The sequence below is a fragment of the Vanacampus margaritifer genome, chromosome 1 (genome assembly GCF_051991255.1).
Source record: "Vanacampus margaritifer isolate UIUO_Vmar chromosome 1, RoL_Vmar_1.0, whole genome shotgun sequence".
Lineage (NCBI taxonomy): Eukaryota > Metazoa > Chordata > Actinopteri > Syngnathiformes > Syngnathidae > Vanacampus > Vanacampus margaritifer.
In genome coordinates this window covers 14,453,890-14,475,999 of record NC_135432.1, presented here as the reverse complement: position 1 = coordinate 14,475,999, position 22,110 = coordinate 14,453,890, and the positions used below count along the sequence as shown (strand labels likewise).

The following is a 22,110-nucleotide window of genomic DNA, read 5'->3' as shown; positions in this document are numbered from 1 at the left end:
GCAGCTTCTTTTTTTTTTTTTTTTTTTTTAAAATGCTACTGCACTAGCTAGGGCTGGGCAATATCAAATTAATTCGAATAATCATTTTGAAAATCAAATCGTTTTCAAATTTTGTCTTCTGGATTATTAAAAGCTGTTGCTCTTATGTTCTGTTCCATCCAGATGTTATTGTGAGCTGCAATTTTCCACAAGTGGCAGAATGCTGAATGGGTGGTTTGCAAGACATGTTTACAATAGCTACCAACTGCTTAACTCATTCACTACCAGCCATTTTCACTGAAGCAACCCCCGGCTGTTTTACTAGATTTTGACCGATTTTGCAAGGCCTACAGAATATTGTGTTCAATTGCTATAAAAACACAGAACGATTAGAGTCTGTTCTTTCATCAGGAAAAAAAAAGTATGTTTCTATCAGTTTCCGTTTTGCAGCAATTAGCATTAGAAAATAGCTAAGTTTCACCATTATTCACAAATCTGTTTAAAACACAGGGGGTAAGAGCTTGTTGCAACATGGCCCTGATTGATCTCTTATACTCCGCTGCTACCTGCTGGCCGTTTTTGTAATAACTCCCATTGCTTCAACCATTCTCTTCAGTTCAGAGGTTGCATCAAAGCCTTCTGTATGTATGCTCTAGCATAAAACAACATTTAAAACGTATAAATACGTCTTTGGGAGCATGGTAACATTAAAATAGATCATATTTATACATTTTGGGGAATTAATTGTGGCAATTAAGCACAAACTATGAATATTAAGTTTATGTTAAAATTGATTTAGAATCAGTATACATTATTGTTGTCTGAACATTTTGCATCTCTCCAACAAGAACATTCACTATTTATTAAGATGTGCCTCATCATGTGGCAAAAGAGACTGAAAGTCAAACTGGTACACAAATTAATATAATGACATTGGCGTTGTGAGAACTTACCTTGATAAATACTTATTAAAACCCATATTAGAAATGTCTTGAAGGACAGAGGTCTACCCTGTAAAAGGAAATCATGGAAAAAATATTTACACGTTGGTTTTGGTATTATTATAAATATCACATTTGTGCAAACATTCGTTAAATACCTTCAACAGGTCTTTGTATAACTCCGGATACAACATGGCCACCTCAGACTTGACATCTTTGTCCAACACCAGGGAGAAGACGGGGAACATTGTGTAGATGGAGGAGTAGCTGAAACATGCACAACATGTTCATTAGGTGCGTGGGCAGGTCCATTCGGGCATGTGGCAACTCCGGCAGAAGAAACTTGGCGGCCACAAGTGCACTCACCCAATAATGAGGAATCCTTGGTAGAGCGGCACCGAAGCAAAATAGAAGACAGATGAGAAGACGGCCTGTGTAATAGAAGAGAGAAGTTCTTGTTAAGAGCAGAAATGTGTGTGTTATTCAAGTTATGACATTTAGTAACAATCACTTCCGTTCTATACATTTTCCATCGTTGCCTTTGAGGCATGTTAGGTCGATTGAAAGCTCTTAATTGTCCATAGATGTGAATGTGACTGGTTGTTAGTTTATATGTGCCCTGTGATTGGCTGGCGACCAGTCCAGGCTCTCTCCTAACATCATCTGGGATAGCTGCAGTATCCCTAATCCAAACCACAAGGTACATGACAAAACCAAAAACAGCAGCGTGCGAGGCAAGGTATGAAAGAACACAAATCTTGAAAAGTGATCGAGAAGCTAAATCTTCCACGTGAACGTTCTTGGCTGAAACGCGGCACTCTGACCGCCAAGCCCCTGCAACTAATTTCGGCGTGCGGGGTTGGCATGGCTGATGCAGCATTGAGCTGTCAAGCGCCACGCAGGGCTGCTCCCAGCTGTGGTTGTGGTCGTCCAGACATGTGGAGGAGCCCCCCCCCCCCAACTCCCCCTTGAGGCGGTGAGTCATGGGCTCGCCCTCCGCGGCGGCCCCAAGGTTGGACTAGGACACAGTAGCGGTGGTGTGGGGGTGCTCTGACTCATGACCACGCCTTCTTACCCCACATCGGATGTTTACTCTTGTGTATGCACGCGTTATTTTGTCTGACAAATAAAAGTAATTAACTCATTCACTGCCATTGACGGCTATAGACGTCAAAAATTCAAAAGTTTTCCACTTTTTTTAATAAGAGTATGAAAACCTAAAAAAAACAAACAAACATGTATTGTACATTTAGAACAGATATAAAATTTGTGATTAATCGTGAGTTAATTATTGAAGTCATGTGATTAATTACAATGAAAAATTTTATTCACCTGACGCGATTTTAAAAAAAAAGATTATAAAAAATTAGGGGTGTCAGGCGATTAAAATGTTAATTGTAATTAATCGCATGACTTCACTAGTTAACTCACGATTAATCACAATTTTTATATATTTTCTAAATATACAATAAAAAAAATTCTAGGTTTTCACACTCTTGTTAACAAAAGTGAAAAAAAAAAGTGAAACTAATAGAAATAGTTCAAATGAATTTTTGACGTCTATAGCCGTCAATGGCAGTGAATAAGTTAAGCAAACACACTTGAGCAGTGGTTGCTCCAAAATGGACGAATGGATGCATTCAAAGGTGAAATTCTTTCAGAGTGCATCGATACCTGCATGGTGCTGATGCAAAGGCTCCTATGGATGACAAACTGGCTGAGGGCTGCAGACCTCTTGTAGCTGTTCCGTCCATGAACCATCAGGAGACGACCCAAATGTTTGAACTGGGTCACAGAGAAGTCTGCGGCCAGCGAGGCCTGTTTGCCTTCCTGTCACACACAAGCAGGCCAGTGAGGATTCGGTCCACCTCAGGCGCCGCCAAGTGGATCATACACCAAAACAATCACCCTTTTTGTGTCATTGAAAAACACCCGCAAAAAACAAACATCTGACTTGCTGCAGATAAGAAACATCACATGAAAGAGTGACACCTACAAATTCTGTGGATAAAAATCACGGGCAATTCATAAGACTGCCGTTAAAAGAGATTTTTTATTTTTTTTTTAACAGAAAATAAAATCATGAGACAACAGGACTACTGTAGTGTTCCTAGCATCTCGTCTGCCACTATTTTTTCCAATGTCAAATACCTCTTACGCGCAAACAACGAAAACGGACTCATGCGTGCGCACATGACTCCATATTATGTGAACGCGCGAGGGGTTTTGACAGGAAAGGCGAGCTGTGAGAGAGGTTTGATTGGTAAGCGTCTTACTTTTCCTTCCACTCCCACGCCACAGTCGGCTTCCTGGATCATGCTGACATCGTTTCCTCCGTCTCCTAAGAGAAAACAAAAGCCATAGAGGTGTCAGGATTCACATCGACGGTGCTCCAACACGGCGGCTGCTTCTCATGACACGCCCTTAAATTTGAGATCAGAACCCCGGCCGTGGCGAGTACGATGGACTGTGTGATTACTTTAAGCCTAATCAAAGAAGACGAAGATCCGTATTATTTTATATATATATATATATATATATATATATATATATATATATATATATATATATATATATATATATATATATATATATATATATATATATATATATATATACACATATACACATGTATTTCACCAAATTAATACAAACAAAGCACTTTGCATCAAACCTTGTTGTGATATTTTAATCTGTTTATATTGACGGTATTTTGTCTTTCTGGAATTGTCCATTCTGTATCTACCAATCAACAACCTTCACTGTGTCAAATTAGGCCGGTTTATCTTAGCACTATGGTAGCCCTGATGGAAGCATGGCCATAAATTGGATGTGGATCATTTAGTCTGGTAGCCTCAATCAAAATTCACAAAGTATGAAGAGGGGGGAAAAAAAAGCATAAAATACATTTTAGCACTGTAAAATTCAGCTTTAGAGATGCCACATCTGTGTCTGGTCATTGTAAAGTAAATGGCAGCTTTCTTTTCTTGGTGGGAATAACAAACAATTTGACCACAAAGGGTGCTCAAAAGTGGGATGGCAGTAATCGGTTAAGTTTGTGTGACTTTGAATATGAAAAAGAAGAAAAAACAGCATCGCTTCACTACAGATGCTTTATGAGCAGTCCGTCACCAGACTGGCACAGAAAATTGTTACTGACCCGACTCACATTCTGCATCATGAGTTCCAGCTACTGCCTTCCGGCAGGAGATTTAGGGCCCCCAGAACCAGGCTGAACCGCTACAAGAACTCATTCCTGCCGACATCCATCAAATTACTTAATAACCGACATTAACTAAGTTGTGCAATATATATATATATATATATATATATATATATATATATATATATATATATATATATATATAGGAGTGTGTGTGTATTATTTATTTTAATTATCTCTCTCTATTCTGTTGTTTTTCTCACTGTAAACTACTGCTGCACTTCTTATTTAATTTTGATTTGATCTCTTTCTATTCTGTTGTTTTTTCCTTACTGTAAACTGCAGCTGGACGGAGTCCAGGAAAAAGTTCCCCACGGGGAAAATAAAAGTATATCGTATCGTATCGTATACTGCAGTACAACAAACAACTGAGTAAAAAATTGGTATTACCTCACCGAAGAGGTTGTTGCCATTTGTTGTTTTAATAGTGTATGACTTATTATAATACTTAAATAATTAGTGGAAGGGTGTAGCACTCTGAAATTTTGGTGCATTACAATTGGCACAGGCATCTTTCAAATATATGCTTTATTTCTTTGTGAAATGTATTAATCAAGTGGCTGGTATCTATAGTGCTCCACTTAAAAAATATATATAATAGTGAGAGACAGTTGTAGAATTGTGGGGGAAAGAAATGGGTCATTTTGGAATAACGTTGCAACATATCAAAATGTGGAACAATTCTAGCTCTGTGAATACTTTCCAGATGCTCAGTATGAAATGTCAAATTTGGTTTTGTGATTGTTAGTTTCAAAAGTTTTGTCAGAGCCCAAAGTGAGATCAATCATGTCAGCTTGTCGAGTTCTGTTTGCGACATACATACCTACAGCACAGGTGAGCTTGCCCGTCCGCTCCTGCAGCAGCCGGATAATCTGGGCCTTCTGGGTGGGGGCGCAGCGGCAGCATACCACAGCAGGACACTGACATGCCAGCTCCATGAACTCGTATTCGTAGTATTTAAGACAAACCTGCAGTGCAGCGGAGAGTCGGAAAGTGTTGCATAGGTTTGTCATACATGTTACCTTGATACCATCACAATAAGCGTTGCTTTAGATCAACAGAATACTGTAGTGGAGCTGCCCCTTTAACTTAACTTACTACTTAAGACATTTAACTGCTTTTGTTGTTCTAACATGCATGCACAGGAGAAGAATCAAATTGGCCAAGGTTTTTCAAAAAAAAAAAAAAAAAATCAGTGCCAGATAGCACTAATGCATGCCCTAACTTTAGGGGTAAAGTGCTGTTAACTCATTTGCTCCAAAAAACGTATAAATATGTTCTATTTTAAATGTTTTAAGTGGCCCAAAGACATATTTATATGTTTTTTATGTTTGTTTTTTTATGCTAGAGCATACAGAAGGCTTTGATTCAGCCTCTGAACTGAAGAGAATGGGTGAAGCAATGGTAGTAATTACAAAAACGGCCAGCAGGTGGCAGCAGAGTACAAAAGATCAATCAGGGCCATGTTGCAAACAAGCTCATTTACCGACAGTTCTAAACAGATATGTGAATAATGATGAAACTTAGCTTTATTCTAATGCTAATTGCTGCAAAACGGAAACCGATACAAAAAAAAAACCCTGATGAAAGAAGAGACTCTAATCTTTCTTTTGGTAGGTTCCAAGTTTTTATAGCAATAGAACACAATATTGGGGCCTTGCAAAATCTGTCAAAATCTAGCAAAACAGCCGGGAGCGAAGGGGGTTGCTTCAGTGAAAATGGCTGGCAGTGAATGAGTTAAGAAATTAGATTACCTCGAGCGAGTCCCCTGATATCACCAGGGCACAGTCGTGCTTCCTCCTGAAGGCATTAAGTTCCAAATGGGCCTCTCCTCGTGTGGTTACCTGTAATCATGGCAACCATATTAAAGGGAAAATTAACTCATTGAGCCAATTTCAGCAGTAAAAAGTTAATATTTTGTCCAGAATTAATTTGATACCTTCATTATTTTTCATGTACAATTAATACCTTTAAAATCAAAATGTTCCACTTACGGTCGACTGAAGATGGCATCACCTGTGCTGAGGAAGTAGGTAACGGCCAATCATGGCTCATCTGTTTTCTGGGTTTCGTCAACAAATTGAGCCATGAATGGTCATTTGCTACTTCCACAGCACAGGTGATGTCATCTTCAGTCGACAGCAAGTGGAAAAACACGCACGCGCACACACACACGTTAGAACATGCTGCCGAATTTTAACAGGTAATAGATTTTAAAATGATAAAATAAGGATTCTGATATTTGGACTTTGCAGAAAACAACACAAAAAAAGAAGTCATGTTGCATAAGCCCTGTAAACAAACACATTCTCTGGACTTCATTCCACCTTAAAATTTACGGCTTCAAAACTTGGACTTTGGCCAGTTTGACTGAGGAAACTGTGTCAGCTTCCAATTGAGACAGAAAAAGAGCAAAGATTCATCCCTGACAGCGCGTAGAGTTAATCTGTCATGAAGCTTTACGCTCAGGCCAGAACATCCGCCAGCCGCTGACTCCTCAGACGTCAGCGCGCATCAGGACTTTGGTGGCGACCAGGAAACTAATCCAGATGTGCGTGTCACAGGCCCAGTCAGCACTCCCACAGTGTCCACTGGGAGTCAGGTTTTCAAGGCGTGCCAACCATTGTTATTTTCTCTTCCAGTAAGCACGGTTGTACGCAAACGGTAACCTTAAGTGGCCAGCCTGCTGCCTGAGGTGGCCCGGCGCCAGGCATAGCGCTGCATAGGGACCATCAAAGCCCAAAAGCTGAAAAACAAATTAGGAAACGAGGCCTCAGCATGTTCCCAGCGGGCGTGCTTTGCTCGTTTTCTCCTTCAATTTGCTCTCCCTGACAGTGCCTTGGATGCGTTCAGCGGTGGGGAGTGATTGATGCTTTGTGGATGCTGGCTGGGCCTGCGCAAGCAGCCGAGCGCTCGCTAACGGGCCTTGGAGGGGGCCGTGTGTTGACGTCTGACCCAGGATGACCTGAGCTAGCGGAATCTGCACACTTACTGGTCTGAAGATGTGGATGTCTTGGTTGCGGGTGATCAGATGGGCATTCTTGGCGGTACACGTGGCCGTTTCCAGCTTGTCTCCTGTCAGCATCCAAACCTTTGCAGGAGGCAAATGATAGCATGTAGCACATATCATATCATCATAGTCATATTTCTTGCATTATGTCATTTATTGACATACAAACCAAGCCCTTGCTACCAAGTAGCTTCAAAGAAGGTAAAAGTTGAGACCCAGTTTAAAGCCAATACAATTGCGACATAAAATATTGGTCATTTCCACAATACAGTACACACTACTTGAAGGCAACTGTAAAGCTGACGTATGATAAGGGGTAGGGATGCACCGAAATGAAATTTTTTGGGCCGAAACCGAAAATGAGAAAGGCTTTGTCGAAAACCGAAAATGCCGGGAAAAAAAGAGCCAATTTTTAAAATATTATTGCATTTATTATAATTAATTAAAATTAGAATATTACTATAAAATATATAAGCCTATTTAGCACTATTTAGCAATTTAGTAAAGCACAATATAAATGGAAATGCGTCCACACCACAGACATCAGAGATATGTTGGCGAGCATTTTATGGCGGTGCAATTGCACTTTATAGTCGATGTACGTGCGAATGACGCATTTGTAGGCTATTTGGCGTGGGACACGTTGCGTTCACATATTCACCAAAGTTTAAAAATAAATACATTTCTTCGCACCAGCCGATCGGCTTTGGGAATGGACTGCAAAGTCACACACAACGTCCTGTACAGATCTGTAGTCAGTAAGTAAGTGTTTACGTGTTTAAAACTGTTGATAGTGCTAACAAAGTATTTAGCACGGCCACCAGAATGCAAGTGAACAAGTGGAAGCGCTCGAGGGGCACTCATCAAAGAAAGAGTGGCTCGCCTGTAGAGCAGTAGGACTCGGCAGCGCTCTCTTTTTTTGACATAGTTTACCAAGCGACGACCCTGTCCTTCTCCGGTGTGCACAATGAAGTTGCCGGTACTCACAAACGCCAGCGCGCAGCAAGGCGGACACTCAACTCCCGTGTTTGGAGTTTAATTCAAACAGACACTTGCTTGCAGCACAACATCCTCTTTCGGCTTGAATTTTATTTCGGCCGAATGCCGAAAATGCATATTTTTGCCATTTTCGGCCGCAAATTTTCTATGTCCGAATATTCGGTGCATCACTAATAGTTTAAAGAGAACGTACTGCTGTATGCAAAACAAATTCTGAACATTTCGAAATTAACTGAATTAGAGGCGGGGAAAAACAACAACAAAGTTATCATGTCCTTGCTGGTACTGGAGAAGGAGCATTAGCGATGAGTTTGACAATCTATTAGTTGGGCATGGTCCCATTACCTGTTTGACATTTAACTGTGGTTTTAAAAAGTTAAAGTTTAAATAACCGCTAATACTGGCTGTCACAGGTAATGAGCTCTTCTTTTTTTTCTCTCTCTTACCCTACAATTTTTTTAGTTGTCTTTTGACTTTGAAAAAGTACCGAAAAGTATCGAGAAGTATCCAACTACATGCTGGTACTGGAACCGATACCGTGACAGGAACTGATGGCGCAGGATACTGGAGCATAAAGTCAGTTATCTGAAAAACCTTTCTGTGCGCGTGTGCGGTACCGTTAGTGTGCTGCATCAGTGGCCATTGTAGGCTTCGACAACTCAATAAGTTTAAACGAGACAAGCCAATACGTCAGGCTTAGTAAACATATGATGAAGATAAAGTGCTATTTAATTGCATTCATATTTTGATCAAATTGGATTTTTCATATGTTGGACTATGAAGTGATTTTCAGGAAAAGTGCAATAAGTAAGTGATTCGAGTTTATTCAGGGCTGATGCTAATCGCGATTGTTAATCGTTTAGCATAGGCTAATTTTGTTGGTGTTTGTGTAATACTGTATGTGCATATGTGTGCAGAAGATAAGCAACAATGAGCATTTATAGCCACTAAATTCAACTCACATTCAACCTTAGTGGACTTTAAAAAATATATATATATTATAATAATAATTAATAATAATAAAAAGAAGGGATTTTTTTTGGGGGGGGGGGGGGGTTATAGTCAATCTATGGAATAATAGATAGGTGACTCGATTTATTTTTTTTAAGTCGCTAGTGACAGCACTAGTTGAGTACTCAAAGGCCTCCGGCCACTCTTTTTGTTGTGTTGGTGATGTTTTGTAGTTCATGTGAAAAGGGCGTCCACCTTGATGCCTGCATTGCGAAGGATCTCCAACGTGGGCCTGACGTCAGCCTGCAGCTGGTCTTCCACGCCAGTCAAACACAGGAGTTCCATCTCCATTTCCAGACTTTCAATCACAGTGGCAACCTTAAGGGAGCGATCGTGCACGCTGAGCTTGGCCTGGACGTAGCGTGCCTGGAGGGAGTGAAGGGACAGACAGAGTCGGGTTGAGTCTTTTTTTGGGGGTGGGGGTGCAGGAGCAGATGAGATGCAATAAAAGCACATTAAGGCACTAGGCTGAACTAAGAAAACATTCAACATATTTCAGTTATAATTATTAAATCAACGACAAGCTTGTTCTTTCAAGCAGCCTCCAAAACTACTTCAATGAGTGTGTTGTGTGCCGGCTTTTGACCACTGCGGCTCCGGGGTCGCTCGCCAATGAGATAACGCAAAAACAATCCGCCGGTGACTCATACAGGAAACACAAAGTCCGTGTGTGTGTGTGTGTGTGTTTGTGACTCACTGCTGCCCACCAGCTCAAACACACAATTATACAGTTCAGCAAGTGAAGCCTGCGGGGGAGGGACCCCGCCCTTCTCAAACAATGAGCGGGGTGTGGGGGGTCACAAGAGGGTTCAAAGGTTAATCTAATCACCCAGCAGCAATCGTGTTTATTAGGACTGAACATCCCAAGACAAAAATGTGACACTTGTATTTTGAGCTGCAGTTCACATGGCAACCATTTCAAAAGAAAACTACAGTATTCATCTTTGTTGTTGTTGTACCTCACATTTTGGGACCATAAACTTTTGAAAAGCAGGTTTCGGAGTGTAAATTTACAAAAGCACATTATGTACACACTACACAGCCCCATAGCTTTGTATGAGTAGAACAAAAAAGGCAGGTTAGTAATCTTGCGCTAATGGCAAGCACTATTGATGTTTAGCCGCGTACACTCAACACCTGTTTGCCACTTTGCTACGGCGTCATAAGCAGGCAACTGTGTCGTCACAACATTACAGCTGCAACTAGTTGCTTGATATTCACACTATAGCCTCATTGTACTTTATGGATACGGATCATATTTACGTTGCTTCAATGGGAGAAATTTACATATGCTAATGGTCAGGGTTTTTCCTGGCTCAAATTGAGGCAGAGGTGGTATCACCCTAAATATAATGGGTGACTACCAATACCAGGTATTGTATCGGTGCCAATACCAGTCCTATTTTAAGGTATAAGTACTCATGGCGGTGACCGATACCATTATGGGCCGCCCTCCTGCAGCCATTTTATGATCAGGGACTAGAAATTAGAAATTATGAGTACAATGGTGCCATTAATGTTTGCCTTTTTTTTTTAACTACAATCATTAAAAATTCATCCCCTAGTAAAATGTTAAATTGTTAATATAGTTTAACACTATTATGTTGATTGAATATACTCTGCCTCTCAACCAGGAAATGGGCGTGTACAGCGGTTGCTTCTTGATCTGTTTCTTCTTCGGTACATTAAAGTTTAAAAAGAAAAAGAAAAAAAAGAAAGCCGTTTCTTTTTCAGTTGTTGTTTCAGGTCTTTCCGGTGCACTGCTGTTGATATAGCGCCTCCATAATGGCGCAACACTGCAACTGCGGTTAAAATGCGTTCCTGCCGAGCTCAATCAACACAGCTGGAGCGCTCTGTTGAGCGATATCAGTGGCTCAGGCTGGAGGTGGCGAGCAAATTAGGTGGAGGTGGCCGCCTCTGAATTTTGTACACCGGAAAAACCCTGGTTATGGAAAGAGAACTTAAAAAAAAAAAGTCTTGTAATTAAGGACCTAAAATGGTAGAGGCAGCCACGCTCCGCCCATTACTAGGAGCTGATAGGCTTAACTGGCAATATGCTTTAATACAGGAATGGGCACACTCGGTCCTCAAGCAGGTTTTGGAGGTTTCCCTCTTCCAACACAAGCTGATTCCAATCAACAGGATCGTTATCAGGCTTATGCAGAGCTTGCTGATGAGCTGATCATATATCAGCTGTGTTGCAGAAGGGAAACTTCAAAAACCTGCAGGACTCCGGCCCTCGAGGACCGAGTGTGCCCACCCCTGCTTTAATAGTAGCTTGGGTGAAAATAAAGTTTTGTTTAAAATAAAAAAAATATGCACTGCAACTTTAAAACGAAAACAATACCCTGCATTTTAAAATGTTTGTGTTTTCAAGGTCCAAAATTCCTTTGCAAGGTCAACAAACAGTACAAATTACACTGTGTTTTCCAATGTAAAGGCGTCTGATATTTAAAAATAAAAAAAATAAAAAATGGGGACTACAGCTGTAAACTAGCATTGTGCTAAATCTGGTGCAGCCATCTTCCTAATGTTATTACTGCACACTGTCTTTATAATAAACTCAAACTCAAAAGTAGGCTTGAGTAGCAGAATAATGCAACTTTGAGGCTAGCTTTGGAACAAAAACACAAGACCAAACAGTTAACTGCAGTGAGTCCGTGTTTCACACTCACAAATCTACCTCAAAATCCTGATACTGTTCCTCAGTCAGGGACTTTTTGGAAACAACCAGAACGCGCAGACCTTCTCTCGCCATGTTCCCACACTGAAAAACATTCAGAAGGGTTCAGAGTCAGACACTATTTTCCAACATCCATTCAACTACCAACACACACACACACACATTATATAAAAAAGTAGATGCCAGCCAATACAAGAACTAAGATCAAGGGGGCTGATGTAAGATGGTAAATTCAAATCATATCTACATTTAAAGAGATGGTAGTACAGTAGGAACAACTCTGTAAACTGGCTAATTGTTGAGGAATAAATGAATGGCAAAAGAAACAAAAAAGTGACTACCTCTTCTTCCAGCCAATCATTATACTGGACGATACCGGCCATCACCACATCAGCACCCTTCATGTAGAACGTGATCTCTCCAGTTGATTCATCCTGAAATGAAATCAATATGTTTAACTTAACATGAGTACCCACTAAAAATTTGTTTTGCAGTCATGGAGAGTACAATATTGTTTGAAACTTATCATGGACTGCCAAATGCATGTGCGTCCTGTGTTTAAGCCAATTAGTCATCTGACCTATATGGAAATTATAAATTCCCCAACTGTCCCTTTGTCACCATATATGGACTCATATTAATCTGTCATTTATTTTCCTCTATAGCCAACCCAAATGGATCTCCTAGCAGCCCAAACTGACACTAAAACTTTCATCGGTTTCTGAACTTGCATTCAGGAAACATTCATGGAACAACAACAAGTATATTGGCACTCACTCGCACGATGATGCCCATCCTCTTGCTCTCATACGTGAAGGGGAAAATTTGGAGGATGCTGAAGTTCATTATTTGGCCAGTAGGGGTCCTGAGTTGCATGGAGGATTGGTCTCTCCCCACCAGCGTCAGGCCAACACTCTCAGTCCACTGCACCAGCGACACCTGCAGGTAGCGAGTGGAAGAGACCCTGAAAGAGCTTGGACTGACAGAAGACTATTGATCTAAATGCCATTGTGTCACATCAATGCTTGAATTACGAAGGGAACGGGAGCTGTAGCCTGAATAGGCTCGCTGAGATTTCAGTCACATTCAGTATTAATCAATGTCTGAAGCATTTGGAGCACTCAACATTATTGATTGATAAACTTCAGGGAAGTCTCTAAGATGAATATATTGTTCAACAGTGAATCAAGGATAGAGGTGGCCAATCACTTCCATTACTGAAGAGCATTATGGGGAGAAAAATGGGGGAGATGAATTCAACAATAACTTGCAGACCAGAGGTTACATCAAAAAACTAATCCACCAGTCATTCGATGACAGGCCTAATGGTAGAGAAGCCAAATACATACGATGGCCGAAAACAACAGATTACAATTAAAAAATTTAAGCACATTGAGACTGACAGTTTTATATAGAGGCTATAAAATTGAACATTTCCTACATTAATTAACAGTGAGGAACATCTATTGAACATTCTACCCCAAACTTTAATCCATGATAAAACAAGGTTGGACAATTAAACAAAATGTAATTGTGAATTCAATTCTAGCTTCAAAATTATAATCAAAGAAAAATGGTTTATGTGCTGAACTGCGCAAGAGTGTGACGTATGACGAAAATACGTAACCGGTAAACATTTTTAAAATGCCAGCCATTTTTGTAGGATTTTAAGCCTGATCAGCGCAGGCTTAAAATGCATTGTAATGAATGTAAAACAAAATCCTTCAGCATTATTAAGATTTTTGCGCAGAGAACAACGTATAACAGATAGTGATTAAGTTAATGTTCTCATTATCATAATACCAATTTTTTTTATTATTATTAGTATTATTGTTACTAGCTGGAATTGTGCTCATGAAAGAAAAATAAATCTTAAATTCTTGCTCACGAGGTGACCTTAATAGTGAAACCACATGGCTGGAATGTGACATCATCGACCTTTATCTATCGGGTGAGCGGGACCAAACCATGCGAGTTAAAATGTACATTCAACAGTCAATGACGTGAATCGGCACTATATTAAGACTTCCCTCTGGCAGGGGAGAAAGTGAAGGCAGTCTAACTTGTCGAGTTCTGGAATGTGCATCGTGCAACAAATTCCTCATTAGCGTCACATACAAAGAGACACGAGCAGTCATTTCCTGCAAACAACAAATGTAGGTGGCTTTTTCAATGACAAAAGCAGTGACCCGTGAAACATGTGCTCAGAGGAAACCCAAAAGGGGATAAGTGCAAGAGGCTGGGGAGCACATAAAGGAAATCCGTATTTACGCTGCAGGATGTGGATCACGTTGAATTCAGCAGACCTCTTCCTGGTGTTCAAAGAATGCGTACCATCGAGGACGTAAATGTGAGATGACTTTTGGCTTGTGACACTTCAAGGAGGAAAGCGGCCGAGTGAAAGACCCGCAGTGACAAACACAGAACGGTCCATGTCGGGATGGTCTGATGGCGTTATAAAATTAATGAGGGGAAACATGCAAGCAAATCAGTCATCACGGCTGGATGTGTGACAACATCCAACTCCAAGAGTTGGAGGTAGAAGGTTCAACTCGTGTGCTTTTCTTTCCTAAGGTACACAATGACAAAGTGGAACCTCAACTCTGGGAACGCCTTAGAAGTCATAAAATTTGGAGTGAATGACACGACATGACAGCGAGACTGATGAGACCGAGAACATATGGAATAGTTCTCTGATGGAGTGTGAGTACCTCATCGGGACTGGCGGCCTGGTACACCCTGCAGGTATCTTCGTAGTGCTGCTCTGCCTCAGCCTGGTCCGTCACGCCGTTGGACTCGTATGTCGGCGTCACATTGTGCACTAACGCGATGGCTTTCACCGCCTCGTGAACTCTACTGCTGATGGTCTTGCGAACCTTCGTGGCTGCTGGGGTCCTGGAGGCCGGAAGGTCATGAGTGGGCTGAGGAGCACACACAGGCCACAGATGAGGACAGATGGGTAAGGAAGAGATTTTCATGTGAACATTTATATTGTATAACCTGGAGATGGGCATGATTTTTTTTTTTTTGACTGATTGATTGTGAAGAGGCAATTTAGTGGCTCTGTGGTTCATAACAATGATGTCACAGTATGTTGAATCTGTGATTTGAAGCAGTGAAAGGCATAATAGATGATGCCACAATTTAACAGCAAACAGCCAGGTGACTAAATTGAACTATAGAAGTTGCAAGAAATTATTAGCACAATAAATTCACAAAATGTTGGTATATTGCAAGCATTTGATTTTATCTGGACGACTGTTTCATACGTTGATGTACTCATATTGTTGCAGATGGCTGGTACATATCACTGAATATGCAGCCTCAAACTCCACTATCTGTAGCCCATTTGAGCAAAACAATCAATCGTTTGACTCATTCTATCACTAAGGTCACCAGACATCTCCAAAACTCAAACCATAATCATTGGAGTCAGAGCGTTACACAAGAACAACCATATGTTTTCAACTAGAAATGAATAATTTTGAACTGAGGCCTTTCTAATAATAGGCATCCGCACGTTGCAGAGGTTAATGGCAAAGTCATTAAACATGTAGGGGCAGCGCCTGGCTTTTGGGTTAATCCTGTTTCCTGCTTCGCTAACCTATGGTGTCAAGGGGGACAAAGCCTATGATCAAAGGTCAGGAAGAATTGAGGGAAGCAATCACAAATTGATGTTATGGTGGTTGTTGTTTTTAAACATTGAGGCTGCTTTTTCTTCTTCGTTTTACAGCATTCAGTTTGTTCCTGAAATGTGAGTGATAATGTTCTGCCCCTTGTTATGTTTTGTACCTGTGTGTAGGCACTGAACACATGGCTCTGCACTTCATCCATAGAGTCCATCCCGTACGCCACAGTTCCAAGGTGGAGGCGCCGGAACACCATCTCATTTTGGGTAAGAGTTCCTGGCATTCAAATAGTGTTACAGCATACTTATAGTACAATTCTGCTAAATGTGTCACATTTGAATAAGTGAATAAAGCATGAAACGTGTAAGGGCACAATGAACGCAAATACATAAAAAAATATTTAAAAAATCACTAAGGTTTTTTGCTTTGCTACTTTTAGCTGATGTTGATCTGATTTGAATGTTTGTGTTGTTTTATCTTTTGCAGTCAAACCTGTTTTGTCAGTCAGCAGGTAGGAGATGCGGCCCAGCTGTTCGGGTATGGTGCTGGCTCTCACCACCGTGCCCGGAATCTTGGAGTCCTTCTTGATCATCCAACTGAAAACCATCTTTCCCATATCCAGATTGACACGCAGGCTAGATCAAATAAATGAGAGGACTCAGAGAGTGCACACAATCTTAAAGACTAAAAGCAAAAAAAAATAAAATAAAAATACATAAAGCCACGAGGCTGGCATGACCGCAGGGAGCATTTTATGTCCCACCTGATAGGCACAATGTTAGAAAATAGCAGCAAGAAGCGCAGGATCTGCAGGTACCAGCGTCCCGCAAAGTGCTGCAGGGCCACCATGACCAGCGACACTACCACCAATGCCCCAAACAGGATCTTAGTCAAGCAGTTTACCTCCAGGTCAAACAAGCCCACCTGACATAAACACAACAAATTAATATTGGTATTGAAATTTGCAAAACATGGTTGGACTGTATATGGCCATTGGATATCATGATCAATGTTTAATTAACCTGGCATTGTTAAACACATACAATAAGAACTTTGTCAGAACGACGCTTGTCCACAAGGTCCCGAAAACACTGTAATATCCATGCCTGGTTTCAGCCATCGTACCTTGTGCCTTGGGTTGGAGGTGTTCATGACGCTGCGCAGCTCCTTGCCAGTATAAATCACCAGCCCCACTACCGTGCCTATGATAAGAGAAACACATTTAAACACAACTATCCCAACACACCATGTAAAACAATGCATACCAACAACCAATGTTAAAATAAAGATCAGCATTCCAAACACAACCGTCGAGTACCTTGACCAACGTGTTATGTACTCACCTGAGGCGACCACCGTGCTGGCCCACAGTGTATTCTCAATGCTAAGGCTTTCGTTGATGGGAGGGTCGCCATCCTCCTGTGAAAGACAACAGAGAAGTAGCCAACCCTTTTGCACACATTTCCTTTATTTAATACAATTTCCCCATAGCATTATGTATGTAACCACTCACTCACTACAATGTGTAAGTTATAATCATAGAAAAATCAACCCTTTTTACATCAATTTTATTGTCCAGCAAAAGTTATTTGATAGAACAAGTATTTTATGATGTGTATTCTTGTTCCTGAAATTGCTGACCACAGTGAAATTGGGTCGCTGTCTCTCTAGAAAAAAAAAAAAAAACCTCTTGAAATTTTTACTACCAGAATTATGTCTTTATTTGGTGGATGCCGGTATTGGCTGGTTGCATATTTACACTTATATTTCATAATTTTCCTAATATTATATGTGCATTTGGATGTTATCAAGCTTGACACGTGAATTGATTAAAACACTTTTCACAAATTCAGAATATATTCGCACTACAGTCGGCCTGCTAGCTAAATCAATGTTATTCATGTGCTCTTAAATTGCTAACATTTGCCAACCTGCCTACAGTCAAATAAACTCATCAGAAAGTTAGCCATGTTTTTGTTTACATCTGAGTGGAACACATTTGCTCCAGGATATATCCTACTACACTTCCAAAGCAACCTACATTATTTGAGTTGTTTTATCACCCATCATAATATTAAGGGTTATTTCGTAAACATAATATTTCCTTGAAGAGGTAAGAAGTCATGAGTTAACACAAATCCAATACAAAAATGAGACACACTCACCCTGGTGAAAGTTCCTATAAAGTTATGGATGTCGATGTTTGGCTCTTCTGCGTATACATAGGATCGAATCTGTAGAAGGTCCTAAGAGACATCAACAAAATTACTTAGAACTTGTTCTTGAGTTAGAAGAATGAACTTCAAACAACATTCATTTTAAGGCTACAGTTCACTTTCTACAAGATTTTGGAATGAGTCAATTTTTGTCCATCTCCATTGAAGTTCATCCCAAAGTTACTTGCTTTGCTGTGAATTTGGGCTTTAGTCCATTCTGATTGACCAATTGATTGAAGACGTGTACCTATAGGCCTATTGTATACCACATCCCCGTCATGTACTCACTGCAGCAGTCGGCAGCCTCTGTGTGCAGGCCACCGGGAGGCGCAGTTTCCAGTCTGTCTCCCCGTCCAGCTGGTCAGTGCGCAGGAAACAAGAGCCTGAGCAGAAGACAAAAGCTTATTCCACATATACTTACACCACCAGGGGGTGACAACAGGCAAGCTCCACGTGTCAATAAGTGACATCTCTATTCTGTGAACCTATGCACGCGACAAAAATGTGTTGTTGTTTTTTTAAACATTATAGGAAGTCTTGGTAACTTGGTTTAGCCACATTAACCAGTGGGACAGAAACCTGACCCTACTCCCACGAAATTTAACTTTAGCCTACATGAGTCATGTGGCCCCAAAAAAATATCCCAGTCTCGGCTCAGGCTCTTCATAATTGACCTAATGGCCTCCACATGGAATGGAGATAACCATACACTATTTCCAGTAAAACAACGCTGCTGTGTTCTTTCCCTTGGGCATGAAGTAGTCACAACAACAACATACATGCTCAAACATAGTTAAACATTTATGTTGTAGATACCCCATATGCAATTATAAAGCAATGCAGCTGTTGCATTAGTGAAACTTAATCCCCACGTGATCAATCATGTGAGACGCCTTTGTATAGTGGAACCTCTAAAGTTTACGTAGACAGAAAGATAGAGATTGCCTCAACAATGGTGCCCCAATTCGGTTCGATAGCTAAATGTAGATGAGTTTGCTTTATCTTTGGCTTTCTTGTGGCAACTATTCCAAAACGGCTAGCAACAATGGGTGTTCATAGATAAAGGTTAGAAGAGAACCACCAGCATCAGAAAAAATAATTCAGAATTTTGGAATGTTTACATTTTAATATTAACCACCAATGCTAAAATTGCTTGTGTAGTTAGTGTGTATGAGGCTAGTTTGATCATGGAACAGCTATTTAGCCATTACATTATTGGAAAACACAGCTAATTCTGAATAATTACGGTCAACTGGGGTCCTAGAATGTAGTTCAATTGCTTGTGAATTATAACTTTTATTGTGTTGTACTTGCACAATTTCATCTGCAAAACTAGCATGAGGAAGAGAGGTCAATGTTTGGTCTACATTGTGTGTATGTATAACTGGAAGCAGCAACGCAGCAAACACTCCCCTCCCCTCCAACCACAGCAGCTTTGACTGATAGTATAGTACTGGACCCAATTACAATTCAGACATTATAGGACTTCCTGTCCAGGCTCAGGGCTAATCCCTGCACCTCAGCGCCTTTTTTAAACAAGTCATTTCCCCAGCCAGATCTGGATGAATGACCAGCAGATGTTTACCATTTCTCTCTGAGGTCCTTAAAAAGATCATGTCAGCAGGAACACGCTGGTTCTACAAAGAAAGACAGAAAGAAAAACATCACTTCAGCATCACTTCCTGCTCCTGCACCCCACCCTCCTCCTGCTCTTAAAATGTTTGACTTATCGCATTGCGTGTGGCACATTAGTAACACTCATTGAAAAATAAAAAATAAAATATATATAAAAAAAATTTTTTAAGAGTAGGCCCCTCCTATCCATCGCAGGTGACCCCACTTGACTCAGCATAACCCTAAAATCCCAACATAGTTCTTCTGGATCGCAGAAGGATACTTTCAGCGACCTAATATTTCCAGACAGCTCACAATCAGTCAGAGATGTTGATGAGATGTGGCGGCCGACATGTGTGACCTTTCCTTCGGCCGTGCTGCGACCAGTGATTCAGAAAGACGCCTGCCATTGGAAACTGAAGACAGGAGTGGGCTTCTCATATTTCATGTGCAAAGACCTCAATGGATCTGCGACAGGAACAACCACACATCTAATTCCACTGAAAATCCACTCCAACTTAAGATATACTAACCCTACCCAAAAATGAGGTTGAAATGCACATCAAGTGGCGAATATTTGATTGTAGGCATTATGTGAGAATGTGACCATTATTGCCATGTGGAAGTATTTTTAACAAACCTTTTCCACTATTATAAGATCTCCCACTTGAATGTTGCTGCTTTTGATCTTTGCTGTGCCTAACGGGAAAAAGAAAAATAGAGAAGACATTAAACGGTTAAAACGTATAAACCACAAACATATCTTGGAAATCAAATAGTAGTAGTGCCAGCTGCTTTCCCGCATGCTTCACCGGTCACCACACTGAAGTTTGGGGGAAGTAATTTTCCATGCAGATCTGAAGGAATGCTGGGGGAGTTGAGCCTTTCTCTCTCATTCCATTTGGAATTAACAGGCAAATTTGTTTGGAGGAGATCACTGACCCCTGACCTCTGCCGTGACCTCTGGCCAATGCATATGCAAGACATTAAGGCACATATAATATCACTATGCGTCGGGGTTCATGGGAATTCACATTTCTTCTTTGTCCCATTGTGACAACAGAGTTATGCTAAGACGTGCAAACAATTGCATTAAATCAGAAATTAAAATAATTCAGATTATCAGCAAAGGTTTGATGGCAGTGTGTCATGCGTACTTTGGAGAATGGCGCAAAACAAGTGTGCACAGGAACCACTATGGTGGAGGCGGGCGGTCATTGTGTTTATGGCTAAAACAAGCTGCCACATCAAAGTGGCCAAGTGATGGAAACCGCAAGAGGTCTTCTGCTTTTTTTATTGTTGCTCGCACTTTATACCGTGGCCTTGTATGCTCACTTTTATGTCCCTGCTTTGAATTACACACCGTTTCCCTCAGCCCCAATAAGCTTTAACAGGGCTGCCACTCTACAGTTAATAGATGCTGAAAAGTAGGAAAGGTGGCAGCATGGATGCAAAAATGAGCATTATTACAGTCCGTTATATAAGGCAACTTTCCTGTAGAACCATCTTCCAGACCTGCACTTTCTGTATGAGAGCAGACTTTAAACACTCCATTTTGATAAAGATTCCAAGGGTCGAGATTGGTTTGTTTTTACATCCGAAAAGCCTTATTTTCAGTTTTACACAGTATGTTTTAGTACACATCCCATTGTGTTTATATTGTCAAGGATTCCAAAATAGTATATGAGCCAAAATGTATACAGACGCTCCCCTACTTACGAACATTCGAGTTACGAACAACGGTACATACGAACATGTCTGCGCGCATGTCAAAAAATGTTCGGAAAGAGATGCTGTAAGTTAGATTTTGTATTGCGCACCTTTTTCCGAGTACTGTAGTGCTTCTTTCCGCCGCTAATACCGACGCTTGGCGCTGTGAGAGCTCACCCAGCATTGGAGGCTCAGCAACGTGTCGAGGAGGAGGAAGAAGAAGAAACGCCTGTCGCTCATAGATAAAGCCATCGCACTCTTCGAGCAGCAAGACCCAAATATTGAACGTTGCACAAAGGTTGCAAATCAATTGAATGATGCCATACAGTGCTACCGCATCATTTATGATGAAAAAAGAAGAAAACTGTGCAATCGTCGTTAGATCGCTTCTTTCGGCCAGTTTCTAGTAAATCCTCCAAGGAAGATACTCATCAACCCTCATCTTCTTCTCCTCGACCCTCAACTTCTTCCTACATTGAAGTTACGGAGGAGGAAGTAACTTTTGAAGCCCATTCCAGCGACGACGAAGAATCTCTCATGATATAAAATCCTCCTCTTCCTCCTCCTCCTCCATCAAATCCTTAAGCATCGAGTACATCTTCCAAAAGTAAGTTAAACTTCATTTTATTTATCTTATTACGTACATGTACATACTGTGTGTGTCTCTCGCTCTCTCTCTCTCTAACATACGTAGTACAGTACTGTACGTATTCTCTTTAAACATAAATTATAATACAAAATATAGCACCGAAGCAACTTACGAGCAAATTCACCTTACGAACGATCGCTCGGAACGTAACTCGTTCGTAAGTTGGGGATCGTCTGTATTTTTATTAAAATTACACATGTATACTTCTGTGAAGACTTCTGGGAAGTCTTCTACTTATTGCTGCACTTCTTATTTATTTAATTTTAATTTTATCTCTTCTATTCTGTTGTTTTCTCTTTACTGTAAACTGCAGCTGGACGGAGTCCAGGAAAAAGTTCCCCACGGGGAAAATAAAAGTATATCGTATCGTATCGTATAAAATGTCAAAATCTTAAGTGTGACTTAGTGAGTCTCCGCATTAGTAAGCTTTCGGCTATCCTGCGATT

The 22,110-nt window shown here is 40.8% G+C and overlaps 1 protein-coding gene across 1 annotated transcript in view; it reads right to left on the bottom strand.

Annotated features, from left to right (window-relative positions):
* atp9a (ATPase phospholipid transporting 9A) overlaps window positions 1–22,110 on the bottom strand; it is a 29,615-nt gene that overhangs the window by 3,063 nt on the left and 4,442 nt on the right. Inside the window, exons 5-26 of the mRNA XM_077583862.1 lie at window positions 19,946–20,004; window positions 19,277–19,328; window positions 17,980–18,074; window positions 17,641–17,721; window positions 16,819–16,894; window positions 16,601–16,677; window positions 16,239–16,399; window positions 15,968–16,110; window positions 15,639–15,751; window positions 14,558–14,767; window positions 12,624–12,785; window positions 12,188–12,280; window positions 11,847–11,930; window positions 9,359–9,529; window positions 7,136–7,234; window positions 5,898–5,987; window positions 4,967–5,111; window positions 3,197–3,261; window positions 2,595–2,750; window positions 1,287–1,351; window positions 1,079–1,187; window positions 933–990 (exon numbers count right to left, since the gene is read on the bottom strand). Coding sequence (XP_077439988.1) covers window positions 933–990; window positions 1,079–1,187; window positions 1,287–1,351; window positions 2,595–2,750; window positions 3,197–3,261; window positions 4,967–5,111; window positions 5,898–5,987; window positions 7,136–7,234; window positions 9,359–9,529; window positions 11,847–11,930; window positions 12,188–12,280; window positions 12,624–12,785; window positions 14,558–14,767; window positions 15,639–15,751; window positions 15,968–16,110; window positions 16,239–16,399; window positions 16,601–16,677; window positions 16,819–16,894; window positions 17,641–17,721; window positions 17,980–18,074; window positions 19,277–19,328; window positions 19,946–20,004 — 2,364 coding nt within the window. The remainder of the gene's footprint in view (window positions 1–932; window positions 991–1,078; window positions 1,188–1,286; window positions 1,352–2,594; window positions 2,751–3,196; window positions 3,262–4,966; window positions 5,112–5,897; window positions 5,988–7,135; window positions 7,235–9,358; window positions 9,530–11,846; window positions 11,931–12,187; window positions 12,281–12,623; window positions 12,786–14,557; window positions 14,768–15,638; window positions 15,752–15,967; window positions 16,111–16,238; window positions 16,400–16,600; window positions 16,678–16,818; window positions 16,895–17,640; window positions 17,722–17,979; window positions 18,075–19,276; window positions 19,329–19,945; window positions 20,005–22,110) is intronic.